We start from the raw sequence: 15,527 nt of genomic DNA, 5'->3' as shown, positions 1-15,527 counted from the left end.
GATGTACGGCTGTGTGATGTCCAGCTGTGTGATGTACAGCTGTGTGATGTTGAGCTGTGTGACGTACACCTGTGTGATGTACAGCAGTGATGTACAGCAGTGATGTACAGCTGTGTGTTACACACCCTTGATGACCTCTCTTTCATCCTCTGAGATGCATCCTCCCTGCTTTCACAGTGCTCTTCCTAACACGGATCTCACTCTCAGAAGCCCCAGCAGAAGGAAAGGACTCTATAAAGAGCAGGCACTTGGTGCTGGGTACACTGGAAGCGGATGTTGTGTGCACGCAGGATCATTTCTTTGGCTCTACCCCAAATGGAGAGTTTCACTGTGACTTTCGACAACCTTCCAGCAAGGTCTCAAAGTCCAGTGAAGAGGCTGTATGAAAACCATGGGAAGTTGAGCTCCAAGGACAGAGACCGCTTTCCAAGCTCATGTTGCTGCTCCTTGGCACGTAGCTGAATGAGAGACCTCCATGGAAGAGATGAAATTTGAGGATCTCTTCCTGGAAATCGGCGGCTTTGGCAGATTCCAGATTTTGGTGCTGTTTATCCTCTGCCTCCCGAGAATTAACCTTCCCATGCACTTCCTGCTGCACAACTTCCTCGCTGCCACCCCCCCTCACCACTGTGCAATTCCACCCCAAGAGGCGTTTGAGAACCTCACCACGGAGGAAGTTCTGCTCATCAGCATCCCCCGGCATCCCGACGGCACCTTCAGGTCCTGCGAGATGTTCTCGCAGCCCCAGTTTCAGCTGCTGCTCAACTCCTCTCTGCAGCCGGAGAACAGCTCCGTCATCCAGCACTGCCAGCACGGATGGGTCTATGACCACTCGCAGTTCACCTCTACCATCGCCACACAGGTAACGCCAGGCCTGGGGTCTGGCTGGTGATGATGTTAGCTCAGTGCTTGGAGGAGCAGATGGAGAGGTGATCACTGGGTGCACAGAATCGAAGGGGAAGCTTTCCATTTGAACCGGGGGGAATTACTTGTTAGAAAAGGTTTCCTGGCATGGGGAAGCTCTGAAGCTCTTAGAATCCAACATCATCATTATGATTATTATCATTATTATCATTGTTATTATCATCTTGCTTAGATTAATAGTTAGTAGCCGACATTTCTCATTATAAGCATCTTAATTTCTCCGGGTGTTGGAGAGATGGGTGGGGAGGGAAGGAAACACATCGAGGTTGTTCTCTGGGCCACGTGGCATTCACACAGGATTGTACCCTGTCAGGTTTTCATGAGCCCATTATTCGCTTTCTGGATTTTCCAGGCACTTTGTAACTTCTGTTCCCTTGGCCACCCCTCCTCACCGATGTCCATCTTCCTCCTCTTCTCCCCGAATCAGTGCTGCTTCTCTTCTGTCACCAGTGCTTCTTGCTGTCAAGCCAAGTGCGCTCCCCAAGGGCCTCCCACTGAGATGGAGCACATGGAGTTAAATGTTACATAGCTACATAAATACAGTTGGATTCAACGATCTTAAAGGTCTTTTCCAACCTATATGATTCCATGATTCTATGCTGACTGGCCATAACCTTGAGGCTGCCCAAGGTCCCTGCCCATCAAACATTAACCACCCCCCTTCTGAAACCCTGTGCTAGGGCTAAGAGTGATACCTCTGGGTGTTAATGCTTTACCTTCCTTGAGAAGCAGCCCAAACCACAGCAGGCCTTAGGGAAGGGGATGAATTGGTCAGACAGAAGGGGCATGGTTGGGTTAGAAATGGCAGTGCCGGCTGCCCCAGTGAGAGCAGGGCCAAGTCTTAACCTCCCCACCACCACCACCCCTGCTTTTGGCAGCGCAGAGGTGAGGGTGCACCAGCTCTGTACCTCACTTCTGCACTGCTTCAGAGAGAAAGGTGCAGAGCACCCTTGGTGGAAAAGGAAGAGGAGGTTCTCTGCAACACACATGCTGAGCACAGAGCCTCGTGATGCTGCACCCACAGCGCGCGAGCAAGGGGACAGGGCTTACTCTGGGGTCCTCTGCTCTCGCAGCAAGCAAGGTTGCCCAAGGTCTGGCCTCAGCAGAGAGGCCTGGGGCCAGGTTGATGATTAAATCCAGTTTTGCCAAGTCTGCACATAGAGAAGTCTCACTCTGCAGCTTGGCCACAGCGTTCAGTAATGATTAGCGACATTCACACCCCCAAGAAAGCAGAGTGATGCTCGTTAACTTAATGAGGAAGAATGTGTAGAGCAACTTCTTAGTGAGAAATCAGTGTGTTGGCATCAAGAGCAAGTATTTGGTCTGAGTCCCCCTCTGCCCACCCTCCTCCCTGCATGGACAACTGCAAATGAAACCGGTCAGGGCACCGGTAACTGGGTATCAATGCGACATTCTCTACCCGCAGGTTGCAGCTCATCTTGCAGCTCACTGCAAATGCCCATCTCACCAGGGCAGCCCCCAAAGCATGACAGAGGGAGCTGGGTGAGACATGCACCGGGGGAGGAGGAGAGCAGCTACTGCAGGAGCTCCATGACGAGTGGTACCCAGGAGAGCTTCCTGATGCCCAACAAGTGCTGATGGAGAGGCTGACACAGTGCCTGGGTTCTGTAAGATGCAGCTTTATGTATATCAGGACTCTGGCACTGTCCTGTGTGCAGTTTAGTGCAGGGCTCTACCCCTCAATCAGATTTGGGTGACATAAATCACAAGGCACGATGGCTGACCACCAGAGGGAAGGGATGTGAACAGGCAACAAAGACTGAACCAAGTGTCACTCTCGCCTTGTGTTTTAGTGGGACCTCGTGTGTGAGCAGCGTGGACTGAACCAGGCGACCGCAACCTTCTTCTTCATCGGCGTGACGATAGGGGCCGTGATATTCGGATACCTTTCAGACAGGTTTGACCCCTTCCAGGCTGTTCCTCCAGAGCTTCAGTTTCACAAAGGCCAGGTTGGATGGGGCTTGGAGCAACCTGGTCTGGCGGAAGATGTCCCTGTCCATGGCAGGGGGTTGGAACTAGAGAAGCAGAGTGAAGGAGGCTCTGGTAAGCAGGGAGGCATTCCCCAATGGAGGCAATGAGGAAAACCCGAGCACACCTGCTCTCTCTGGCTAAATGACAGCATGTGATAACCTGAACCTTAAAACCAATAACCTAGGAAGGGCATCAATTAAGAAATGAAATACAGCAGGAGCAGGAAACCTACCGGAGAGTGTGTAGTGCAGGCACACAGTCAGGATGTGCTCTGTACTGCAGGCACACAGTCAGGATGTGCTCTGTACTGCAGGCTATTCGTTATTCGATGCCTGAGTTTCCTCTGCAGGAAACTGCTTCCCGATTTCCTTCCTCTGGGAGCAAACAAGCGTTAGTGCGCATCAGGCTACAGAATCACTGCATAGCAAAGGGGAACCAGCTCCGCAGTATGAAGCACCTGGAGACTCGGCGCTAAACCTGGCGGGTTTACATCCGTATCTTTGCATGCGGGTACACTGATATACTTTTACAAGGACCTGGATGATCTTCAGACTGCGTGTCCTGGCTTTGTATCTACAGCACAGTTGGGAGGAAATTAATTCAGGATCAGGAAAAGGAGCAGGACAAAATAAGGCAGAAGAGAGGAATCGGTAGGGGGGTTGCAAAAGACTCCTGCCTTACAAACCAACTGGATTGATCTGAACGTGCTGTAAACACAGCATGTGAACAGAGAAGATCCCATCTACATGGGCTGCAGGAAGTGTCCTTCCCAAAGGCTCCTAAAGAAGCTGAGCTGTCCTAGGATAAGAACAAAGGTCTCTGTGTGACTAAATAAGTGATTAAAAGCCAGGAAGGAGAGCGGAGATGGAAGTGTCCACGTGTGACATTGGAGGGAGAGCTGTGCTCGGGCTTGTGTGCTCTTCAGCACATTCACAAATTATCACAGAATCATACAATCAAATAGGTTGGAAAAGAGCTTTAAGATCCAACCTTTAGCCCAAGTCCACCATTAACCCATGTCACTAAGGGCCTCATTACCTGGAAAAGGAGCAAGTGAGTGAGGAGGTGATGCTGAGTGGGCAGCTCGGTAGAGATGAGATCTGAGTCTGTTGAGAGACCTGCAGGAGGAGCTCAAAGAGCGCTGTGCCTGGGTGGGAGCAGCAGAAGGCAAAGTGTCACATAGGTTAATCTCCAACAGAGAAACAATTCTAACTTCTCACTTAAATTGGAGGCCTCTGAGCTGGCAATGGCTGCTCAGGAGCAAGACATACGACAGACAGCTTGAGGCAAACATAGAATCATAGAATAGTTAGCGTTGGAAAGGACCTTAAGATCATCCAGTTCCAACCCCCCTGCCATGGGCAGGGACACCTCACACTAAACCATCCCACACAAGGCTTCATCCAACCTGGCCTTGAACACCGCCAGGGATGGAGCACTCACAGCTTCCCTGGGCAGCCCATTCCAGTGCCTCACCACCCTTACAGTAAAGAACTTCCTCCTTATATCCAATCTAAACTTCCCCTGTTCAAGTTCGAACCCGTTACCCAGCAATGAGTAGCTGCTGGGGAATTAAATGGAAAAGTAAGAATTGTTAGGAAAGGAATATAAAATGAAAGAGAATCACTATGCAGTAACATGTAAATGCAGGGTGACCCATCCTGAATACGGTGTGCAGGTCCCTTCGCTCTCCTTCCCCACCTCAAAAAGATACAAAAGAAATCATAGAATGGTCAGGGTTGGAATGGACATTACGAACATCCATTTCCAAATGGAGAAAGCTTGGAAAAACTGACAAAGACCAAGTTACGGCTTGAGCAGGACCCTAAAAGGACCCTTTGGTCTGCTCACATGGCCTATAACAAGGGTTGGACAGGCATCAGCCTGGAGCAGAGCTGACTGCACTGCCCACCGCAGCTCCCTGGCACCGGGCACACAGCTCCCCTAAGGCCCCATAAGGGGACCCCCCCTTAGCAACCTCCCTTTTCTCTAATAGAGATGAGGTCCCACTGATTTGTCCCGACAGTAATGCAGGGATGTCACCTCCAGTGCTCCACAGTGAAAACCATCTGCTCCTGGAATTCTGCTCCAGTTCAGGTTTGGTTCGTTCTAAGCCAACGCAGACGTTCAGATATGAGAACGTCTCTTGGCAAATTTCACCCTAGTAAATCCTCCAACAACCTAAACTGTGAACATATATATGCAAATATGTATATATATATATATGTTGTTTCTGTTATTGCCTGCTCTTTTCCAAACACTCTGTACCTTGTCCTTGCACAGAACCTACTTCATGATGCTCTGGCTGCCTCCCAGACTGGGATATTAATGAAAACAGCTTTTTCATTCATTTTCTGCTCTTGCAGTTGGCTCCTGTTGTATTTTCTGCCTTTAATCTTTCAGAGGCTGTGCTTTCCCACCTCTCCCTTTGAAGACAATTTTAACAGCATTATTCCTAGCGCAACAGGGAGCCTGCGGTTCAATCCTGCCTCTGCCCTCCCCGGCTGGTGGTGTGCTTTAGCTCAGGGAGCCCAGTAATGGGTCCATAAATAGCACCCTGCAGGGAACCTCATGGATTTATATCCTTCTTACTGTACTGTCCAGAAAAGTCTCCATTTAATAAAAGCATCTTCTTTCTTAGGCAGTTCCCTGCTGGAAACTGGAGCCAGCTCTGGAGTGTATCTGGGTAGATTCATTAGCTACCTGCTGCAGGAAGTCATTTGTGATCACCTTTAGGAATGCTACTGTGGCATCATATCCCAGCACATCACCTTTGCCCCTGGAGCAACTGTTCTTGCCACCATCCTCTCAGGTGGCCACTGACAGAGCCCTAATGCCAGAACTGGACCAGGATTTCAGACCCTATAGACTGAACATTGCCTGCTGACAGGGTTAATGTGCTACTCCAGTTTGAACCTCAGCGTTGTTCACACGCAGGGCTGATGCTCATCAGAAGGTTGATGCCTGGTGCTCCATTACATACACACACATTCCTCTGTGTGTGTGTGTGTTCATGTGCATCTGTGTGTATTTGATTTTCTGTTTCTCCATACTCTCCACACAAGGCTTTGCACCAGGAGTAAGAGTCGCTACAGCTTCCAAACCCCTTGGGGAATGACTTCCTCACAGACCCCTCAGGACATCAGGGCTATTTGCACATGTGGGCTGACATCTGGATTCCTTTTATTTTCCTTTGGGATCTTTGTTTTCCCTTCCAAAGATGGGGCAGAAATGTCATGGTCCTCTCTCCTCCTTGGGAGCAGTGGCAGTGGCTGGTCCTGAGTGAGCCACAGGAGAAGGAATTGCTGAGCCAGGCACAGGGACAGCCATTGGAGATACCAGAGTGTGTCACCAGCACGATGGCCAGTCATGCTGAATACCTTCACTGATGACCTGGATCGAGTGCACCCTCAGTAGATGTGATGAGCAATGGCTGAGGGACCTGAGGGGGTTCAGTCTGGAGAAGAGAAGGCTCAGGGGGACCTGATCGCTCTCTGCAACTGCCTGACAGGAGGATGGAGCCAGGAGGGGCTGGGCTCTGCTCCCAGGGAACAAGGGATGGGACAAGAGGAAACGGCCTCAAGCTGCACCAGGGGAGGTTTAGGCTGGATATTGGGAACAATTCCTCCCGCAAAGGGCAGTCAGGCATTGGAACAGGCTGCCCAGGGCAGGGCTGGAGTCACCAGCCCTGGAAGTGCTCACAAACCGTGTAGACGAGGCCCTCAGTGCCATGGGTTAGGGGTGGCCTTGGCAGTGCTGGGGAACGGTTGGACTGGATGAGCTTGAAGGTCTTTTCCAAGCTGATTGATGATGTTTCAAGCTGACATCCCTGGTTTTGATGATGATGTTGAAGAGGGGAGGGTGCTATACTGTTTTGATCAGTGCTTCTCTTCCCATTGGAGAGCTCTGGGGGCAGGCTGGCCCTCTGAATGGTGTCACACTGCAGTGGCACTGGCTATATCCAGAGCCCCTTTGCAGAGCAGGCAATGTTTTCCTTTCCCTTCCCAAGTCCCTGCTTGCCCCATGTCAACCCCTGCTCCTGGGGCAGGTTTTCACTGCTGTAACCCAGCCTGTGCTCGTGGCAGGTTCGGCCGCAAAGCCATGCTCCAGCTGTCACTCGTGTGCTCGGTCATGTTTGGGATGCTGAGCGCGGCCTCCGTGTCCTACAGCATGCTGGCCATCACACGGACCCTCACCGGCGTGGCCCTGAGCGGTGTCTCCCTTATTGTGTTGCCTCTGGGTAAGTACATTGGGGTCTGTGGATGCCCAGTTGTGCAGGGGGACTTGTCTAATAGGCAGGGTAGAGCCTGAGAATCATTATGTGTATGCAATAGCACTACAGACAGCCAAAAGAACATCCCTCCTGGGAGGATCCAGGAATTACAATGCCCTGTTCGTCTAATTAATGGTTGAACAGTCTTCTCTAAATATAACACCCACTTATAAGTACTTCTGCTGCAACGTTAACACTTGCGATCCGTGCTGCATCGTTCCTGTTCAGGACCCTTAGTAGCACAATAACAGACATAAACGGAAGTATCTGCCCCTTTCCTCTGACACCGAGTTCTCACTCCTCAAACACGTTGTTAAGACGATCCATCAGCAGTGCCATGTCCGCAGCAGCAGGAGGATGGTGTGTCATCCGCAGGGTATTCCCACCTCCCCAGTCTTGGGTTTGCTGATAGTTTTCCCAAGTTCCCAATCCGTGTTTTTAGGAAGAATGTGGGGAAAGAACCACCAAAAAAACCAAAATCATGCAGAGCCCAGCAAACCTGAGGCTGAGAAATTGAGGTATTTATGCCGTAAAACCAAGATCCAGACTCCGGGGTACCCAACAGAGCACTAGGTGATTCTGTAGACAGAGTTGGGATGTCCTAGGCAGGACTCATTGTACCCAAGAGCAAGTTATAGGTACAGCAAAAAAAGTATCCAGCCTTTTTGCAGCTATAGCCAAAAATCAAGCCAGAATGGCTCCAGTATTGGACAAGCCCCCAGGAGACCTGACAAATCCCAAAGGTTCCTATGGTTGTTAGTGTTATAAAGGTTGATGCCTGCAAGACAAAGCGGAGCTGGGAGGGACATTTCTGGTTGTTAGAGGTTGCAGAGGATGTCAAGATCTTTGGGGGAAAGTGGCTTTTATTTCACACACACAAACAAGAAGACCACTGTCTGTTCTGGCTTCACATGTGCACTGGCACCCACTCCGGATGGATTCCACGTGAATGGCAATTCATCTTCATAAATTTCTTTAATCTGGATTAACGAGTGGGCAGAGAAACGCACTGTGGATAGGGGAAAAGGGTATTTGATAAAGACAACCATTTAAATGCTATTGAATGGGATTTAAAAGCACTTACTGTGTTTTTCACACTGTTTCTTACTATGTGTCCAGTATTTCTTCTTCTAAGGCTCTCTTTCAGCTGCTCACAGCTTTGCCAGAGGTTAAGCATTGTGGATGAACGTTTTTAATGTGCCAAATGTCAGCCAACCAGTGGAGCTTTCCTGGAGGAGACCACCAGGGATGTCAGCTCGCTTTGCCCTTGCTTAAAGCCCTGCAGACCCCTTCCTGGAGGAGCCCTGTGTGTCCCAGCTGAACGCTGCCTCCCTCTTGCAGGGATGGAGTGGGTGGACATTCAGCACCGCACTTTCTCCGGGATCCTGACTAGCATCTTCTGGAGCATTGGGAACATGCTGCTGGCCATGGTAGCGTACTTGGTGCGGGAATGGCACTGGTTACTAGTAGCTGTCACAGGACCTTGTCTTCTGAGCATTGTCTGCCTGTGGTGAGTGCAGCCAGATGGCTGGTGGGGATGGGAGCAGGCTCTGGGGACAAGGAGGAGACAGGACTGAGGCATTTGGGGACAGGTTGCAGCTTCAAAGGAGCAGGATTTGGTGCTGTAAGCACTGCCAGTCATGGCTTAGAGCAAGAAAAGAGAGCCCAATAAATGCAGTCAGGACCAGGTCAGATCCCTGGGTTTAATCCCTGGTAGACTCAAGATAGATCATTTATCCACCCTCTGTCCCCACCTCATCTGGGAGGATACCTTTGGCACCAGTACTTCCATATGAGCCTATGACATCTGCAGGCTAGGTCACACGCACTTCCCATGGCTTTTCTCAGCTGTGGAACCATCCTAATGGGTCAAATAATACATCTGCTTTCTGTGGGCTACTTCCCTCTTGTAGCGTTATTTAAGCAATGCTTTACCTCTCCTATGCCTTAGAATGGGACATGGTTCATTTAATCAAAGAAACTAATTTTCCCCTTCTTTTTTTTCGCGTAGTAATAGAGGGTCGATCCACTGACACTGTGACTAACATACAGTTTATTGGATCAGTTTATTCAATGATCCAAAGCGGTTCCATTTCCTGGCTGGACAAAAGTCCCATGTCAAAATAATAAGCAGGTATTCCCATAGGAACAGCTCTGCAGCAGAACAGCATCCCCTGTTGCCCAGTGACTAACGTGGATGCTTCACTGGGGGCCGCAGCCTCAAGGATTTAGACGCCAGTTGACTGCCTTGTGCAGAAGGCTTCGATAGCGGTGAAACCAAAATCATTTTAGCAATGAACAAAGTAAATGTAGAGCTCACTAAATCCTTTCTACAGAGTAGTATTTTTACATCCTACAGTTTCAACATTTACAGCAGACTGTACTCGTTTAAGGGTAGAACAGCATGCACGTGTGACAGGGGGGTCCCATTACCCCACCACAGTTGCTATTTGTAGCTGAGGTTGAAGGCTCATAGAGAAGACCCCCTGTCTTCGGCCAGGGGTGGAAAACACGGAGCACCAACAGGAGCCCTGTCCTCTCGCACCAGGTGGGTCCCGGAGTCTGCCCGGTGGCTCATAGCCAACGGCCAAGTGAAACAAGCTCACAGGAATCTGCTCAGATGTGCAAGAATGAACGGGAGGAAGGACTTCACTGTCTCACGAGAGGTGAGAAACTGGAGATCCAGACACATGTTCTTCCTCCCCCATCTTCTGTTTTACATCCATTTGATACCTGGAGCAATGCTCAGCCTGCGGTGTCATCTGTGCGCACTGTGGTCCCCAGTGTGCTGTTTCACTCTAGAAAGCAGCTATATCCACTCCTAAAATAAAGCAGCAGCTCAGCTCCCATAGGGCCAGCAATCCCCTTCATTCAGTGGGGTGTCTTTTCATTCATTATTGCCATGACAAGGAGCCTCAATGCACTGGATGATGGACTAAATACACAAGCAAGAGAGGAGCACAGCCTGATAAAATAAGGCAGAGGCATCTCTCCCAGAACAGAGTATGCAGATGCATGAGCAGTTTGTGCAGTTCAGTGTTTACCTTCTTTTGTTGCTTTAGTGTTTGCCAAGCACAGTGCTAGCAGAAAGTAAGCACACATTAATAGCATGTAGTTGGCATAGTTTCTCTCACATTGCACTTCAGATGCATGTAGTGTTATCCAAAAATGCAAAAGCTAGTTCACCTTAGGCTGCTTTCAGTGTATATGTGAACCTGTCAGCCATAGTGCGGGGATGCAAAGGATGCAGCAAAGCTGCTCAGCTAGGTGATTGAACAAATAAAGGGCAAGAACCCTAAAAACTGGCCACCTACCTTCAACTCCTCATACCTTTTACCAGGGTCAAGGTACAAGACTGATCTGGAAATCTCCATCTTGTGCTGAGTTCTGTCTTAAAAATGTATGTTTTGCAGTTAAGACTCACAAATGCTGACACCTTGGTCCACGGTGCTTTTCTAAGGACACTGTTGGCTCCAGTTGGATGTGATGTCCCAGTTCTAGGCAGGACTCAAATGCCAGGCAGAAGCTGGTCTCTCCCTTTGGAGAAAGACCAGAACGTAGCCTGTGATCACACCAAACCTCCACAGCCAGGCTTGGATGGCTGTGTATCCGACACCTCTAATCACGTGGACTAATCTGGTCCACATGATTTATCTTGACCTTCCCAAGAGCAACAAAGCTCAGCTGTGAAATCCAGTGGGATTTCACACAAGTTTGTGGCTCATTAAACATTGATCTCTTCTTTCACGTCCATTGGTTTTCCTCTCACTAAAAGACGAAGATAGGAAACCCTAGGCACCAGCACGTGAGCCCTGTGCATGGTCCTGCTGCATCTCTGCATCCACTGCTCCTGCATCCACACCATTTCCTTATCCTTGCCAGCATGTCATTTATTAAAAGCAGTTTCTTAATATCTATTGAAGAGGCAATTTGCCCTTTTGATTTACAACACAAAACTGGTGTTTAATCATGTGGGGAATGATGAGTTTGTGGGTTGTGGCAGACAGGAGCCAAGTGTGACTCTGCCTTGCCTTTAATCAAGCCAGTAGCTCTGACTAAATATGTAACAATAAAATGTTATATCCTTTTTCATTCAGCCTTGGCTGACGAGTCTGTATTTCAGAGTGCATTGGTGCACCGTCACCCTATTGCAGGGTTAGGAAATATAGCTGGGACTTCCCCACCACACTGTAGCCACTGGACCACGATCAGGAAAGGCTTGCAGTTAATGACACCTTGAGTTTGTAAGAACATACTTGGTTTTTCTTGTTCATATCCAAACATGACTTGTCTGACTCAAGTTTGCTTTACTGATTTGACCAGGCACCAGTGTGTTTTAATGACTTATAAAGGGAATAACTGATTCTCCTTAGCTCAGAAGACTTTGATTGTGAAAGATGTATGATCTCGGGGTAGTTGCACAGCACGTTACTGACATACTCTTAGGTTTAATAGCATTGTCTTATAGAACTGATTAAGGAATTTCCCAGTGTGATGTTTTTTTCAGTAGGAAAAGCTTTATCACACATCCAGGAACTGTAAAGAATAGTATGCAATTAGAAATGAAATCTTAGCTCTTCCCTAGAGAAAGAGGCTGTTACTTACAGCTATCCTCTTCCTAACACTTGCTTTCATTTGGCACAATTCTTTTAACCAGAGAGCACTTTGGGTTGGGATTTCTCCTTTATTAGACATTTCCACAAGCCTCCAGCCCCTGGACCTGTTCAGCATCATCTTAACTGTAGGTGATGCTCTAGGCCTGCGGATTCCCTCACTCTTCTCCCTCCCCAGCCATCACTGAATTAGGTGCATTTTAAGCTTCTTCTGGTTCTCACTGTTCTGGCTCTCTCAGTTGTCCTTCCACATGTCAAGAAATTGGGCTAACAATCCACACCAGACAACGTATGCCCAGAGAATTGTTCAGCAGTGGAAACCTATGGGAAATCCAAGGTGGAGCTGGGAAAGGCAAAGGCCCCAGCCTGTGTAGGGTTTCCTAAAAGTACAGCAGCTGAGATATCTCCTTCTTTCCACCTCCCCCAGGCCCTCAGAAAGATGGCGACAGACAAGAAGCCAGGAGGGAGTTACTCCTACATCAGCTTGTTCAGGACACCAGTCCTGCGGAAGATCTCCCTGTGTTCGGGGGCTGTGTGGTAAGCAGCATCACTTCACATGGCGGGGGGAGGTTGTGCAGTTCTCCAGCTGGATTTCCCTAACCCCCATCTCTGCACTCTCCCGACAGGTTTGGTGTTGCCTTCTCTTATTATGGCATGAGCATGAACCTTACAGGCTTCGGGCTCAACATGTATCTCTCCCAGTTTGTCTTCGGCGTCATCGAGATTCCAGCCAAGATGATCATGTATGTGCTGGTGAATCGAATCGGACGTCGGCAGAGCCAGGCGTGGACGCTCATCCTGACTGGACTGTGCATAGGAGCCAACATCATCATTCCCAAGTGTGAGACCTCCGTCCAGTTCTTGCTAACGGGGAGGGGTCCATTCTGTGCTGCCCTAGAGAAGGAGAACCATAGAACTTATTCACAGGCAACTCTGTATAGACATGTCCTCCACCTCAAGGCCATCTGTGGGACAAGGTTGCTACTGCAGGCTAGCCCTAACATCCAGTGGCAAGATGGTCTTGAGTCACTGTGAAGTGGCTAGTAAAGGGCACAGTGATGGCAAAGTGAAGTGCCTATCTTTATTATAGACATTGTAAAATGGGAAATGTCAGAGCTTATCCTTTCATCAGTTCAAGCTCCCACTTGGGCTAATACTTACCAAACTTACTGATCCAGACTTTGGACACAGCAGCTCCAGACCTATGAAGCTCCCTGTTTTTTTCTGTAGGAGCACTGAACTTTCTTCCTTCTTGTATCTGAGGCCAAAGAAAACTTCTTCCTAGAGGCTGTTATTGCACCATTGTCTTAAATGTCTTCTCTTTCCTTCCAGCCTTCACCTCCTTGCGCTCTGTAGTAGCCATCATGGGCAAAGGTTTCTCAGAATCTGCATTCACTACCGTCTTCTTGTACACCTCTGAGCTCTACCCCACCATACTGAGGTAAGAGATGCTACTTGCCTGAGTGCACAAGCTCAAAGATGGGATGTCACCTTCAGGTGTTCACCATCAGCACCAGGATGTGCTGTTGGCGAGAATGCAAGTCTGATGCCTTGCCTCTAGAAGTAGCAGGTTCTAGGGATTACACATACTCACTCATCCCAGGAGGAGAATCATAGAATGGCTTGGGTTAGATCCAGTTCCAACCCAGTGGCATCCTCTGGACTCACTCCACCAGCTCCACGGCCTCCTCTGTGCTGGGGGCAATTATCATTGTATGAAGATACAAATACAGAAAACAAAACCACCCAGAATAAAACTGGCAGAGGAAAAACTGGGGAAGGGGGAGAAGCCTCAGCACTTACAGAAAAATACGGGGAAGGAGCAGAGGGTCTGCACTTTCTCCCAAGTCCTGGCATAAAAGAAGTCACCATCTGTTCCTTGTGGTGTTCTGCACCTCCTCGGTGCCCTCTCTTTCCAGGCAGAACGGGATGGGGTACACCTCCTTCATGGCACGCCTCGGTGGGGCTTTGGCCCCACTTGTGTTTCTGCTGGATGAGGTGTGGAGGTCTCTGCCCGAGGTGACCTACTGCGGCGTAGCCGTGTGCTGCGGCTCGGTGGCCTTCCTGCTCCCGGAGACCCTCAACGTGTGCCTGCCTGAGGGCATCGAGGACGTGGAGAAGACACAGTGAGTCAGCTCCATCCTGCCCTGCACACGGAGCCTGCTGAGCCAGGCAGGGGACCCCCTCTCTGCCACGCGTAACTCCGCATCTGCAGGTGGCAGCGCAGTGGGGATGGGGGCTGTCAGCCTTCCCGTTCTTCTGTCCATCTGCCCAAACCTGCCTTCTTTTCTTCCAGAGTGAAAGGGCCACCACAGCTCAGTGCTCCCGAGAGCATGCCGCCGCTGCTGAAGTGACCCAATGGGACAGCCACTGTATAGGACTGCAAAACCAAGCTGTGCTCTGACCTGTCAATGAAAGAACCTTTACTGTGCACCTAGTCTCTCCCTGCAGGAAAAAGGGGCTGAGAACACTGGAGGAAGGAGGTGGATCACGAAAGCAGCTGGAGGGAGCTAACGCACTCTATAGAGTGACCAGGAGCAAGAATGCAGAGGTCTAAAACGGTGTGGAAATAAAGTGCTAAGCTCTTCCAGTCTTTGCCCTTGTTGGACAAGCAGCACCTTTCAGATCACTGCACAGCCTTCCAGAAACTACCATCCGCTGCTTTACACACCACGAGGAACACAGTGCAGCAAGAAACAATAGTGTGAATTGTACAAACCCACGTCATCTCCTATACATCTGACTGGGTGGTGGATAAACCATCAGCTGTAGAGACAAATACCTCCTGGGTTTGGAAACTGGGCATTTCTCACTCTGAGGCTCAACACGTGCAAAAACCACACGCAGGAATCTCACTGAGAATGGGAAAACTTCAAGTATTTGTCCCAGATACACACAGACAAAACCAAGATTTGGCAGATTACTTAAATGTGGTGTGTGTAAGCACCCTTTAAGCTAAAAAAAAACCCAACCCCAACAAACCAAAGCATACCACATTGCTAAAAGAACCTTTGCATGGCGTATTTACTAATCCATTAGTGAACTTCATTCTGCTTACTGGTCTAAACATTGATCTTAAATTTATGTAATGCCTTTGTATTTTGCCCTTCCTTCTCCAAACAATGCCATGAGCCACCGAGTTATCTAGATTTGGAAGCCTGACAAACAGCACTTTTCCTAAATTGGGAAGAGGGAATGGCCTCAGCATTCGAGTCCCAGGGGCACTGTGATTCCCTGGGCTGTGAGGGGTTTAAAGCCATTATGGGGGTAACACAAACGGAGTATGCATGTGGAAGCAGGTGGAGACCCATCCCAGGTCAACAAGCACCTCCTAGTGCAGACAAGCTGCTTGCTTCAATAGACTCCCAGACTGGTTTGGGTTGGAAGGGACCTTAAAGCTCATCCAGTTCCAATCTCCTGCCACAGGCAGGGACACCTTCCACTCGAGCAGGTTGCTCGAGTCCAACCTGGCCTTGAGCACTGCCAGGGATGGGGCAGCCACAGCTTCTCTGGGCACCCTGTGCCAGCGCCTCAGCACCCTCACAGGGAAGAATTTCTTCCTAATGTCTCATCTCAGTCTCCCCTCTGTCAGGTTAAAGCCGTTCCCCTTGGCCTGTCCCTTATCGGGAGCCGGTGACGCAGCGCAGGACACGGCCGGTGCCGGTGCCCGCAGCGCAGCCCGCAGCGGTCCCGCAGCAGCATGGGTGGTACGCGCTGCACCAGGG

At 49.7% G+C, this 15,527-nt stretch overlaps 1 protein-coding gene across 1 annotated transcript; it reads left to right on the top strand.

Moving 5' to 3' along the window:
* The first annotated feature begins 375 nt into the window (after positions 1 to 375).
* Positions 376 to 14,395, top strand: SLC22A7 (solute carrier family 22 member 7). Its single transcript, XM_065679566.1, has 10 exons — positions 376 to 862; positions 2,739 to 2,842; positions 7,002 to 7,156; positions 8,531 to 8,699; positions 9,738 to 9,855; positions 12,230 to 12,339; positions 12,429 to 12,643; positions 13,135 to 13,243; positions 13,722 to 13,928; positions 14,099 to 14,395. The coding sequence occupies exons 1-10, from the start codon at positions 476 to 478 to the stop codon at positions 14,154 to 14,156; spliced, it is 1,632 nt and encodes a 543-aa protein (XP_065535638.1). The 5' UTR covers positions 376 to 475; the 3' UTR covers positions 14,157 to 14,395.
* The last annotated feature ends 1,132 nt before the right edge of the window (positions 14,396 to 15,527 follow it).

This window comes from Lathamus discolor, chromosome 5, assembly GCF_037157495.1.
Source record: "Lathamus discolor isolate bLatDis1 chromosome 5, bLatDis1.hap1, whole genome shotgun sequence".
NCBI classification, from domain to species: Eukaryota; Metazoa; Chordata; class Aves; order Psittaciformes; family Psittacidae; genus Lathamus; species Lathamus discolor.
Note: the sequence above shows the minus strand (reverse complement) of the source record. Positions and strands in the feature narration are given on the sequence as shown.

Bases quoted from the DNA above. Each gene is read 5' to 3' on its own strand.
- SLC22A7 (XM_065679566.1), top strand. From the start codon at position 476: ATGGAAGAGATGAAATTTGAGGATCTCTTCCTGGAAATCGGCGGCTTT. The intron at 863-2,738 runs GTAACGCCAGGC...CTTGTGTTTTAG, and splicing joins CCTCTACCATCGCCACACAG to TGGGACCTCGTGTGTGAGCA. The intron at 7,157-8,530 runs GTAAGTACATTG...TCCCTCTTGCAG, and splicing joins CCTTATTGTGTTGCCTCTGG to GGATGGAGTGGGTGGACATT.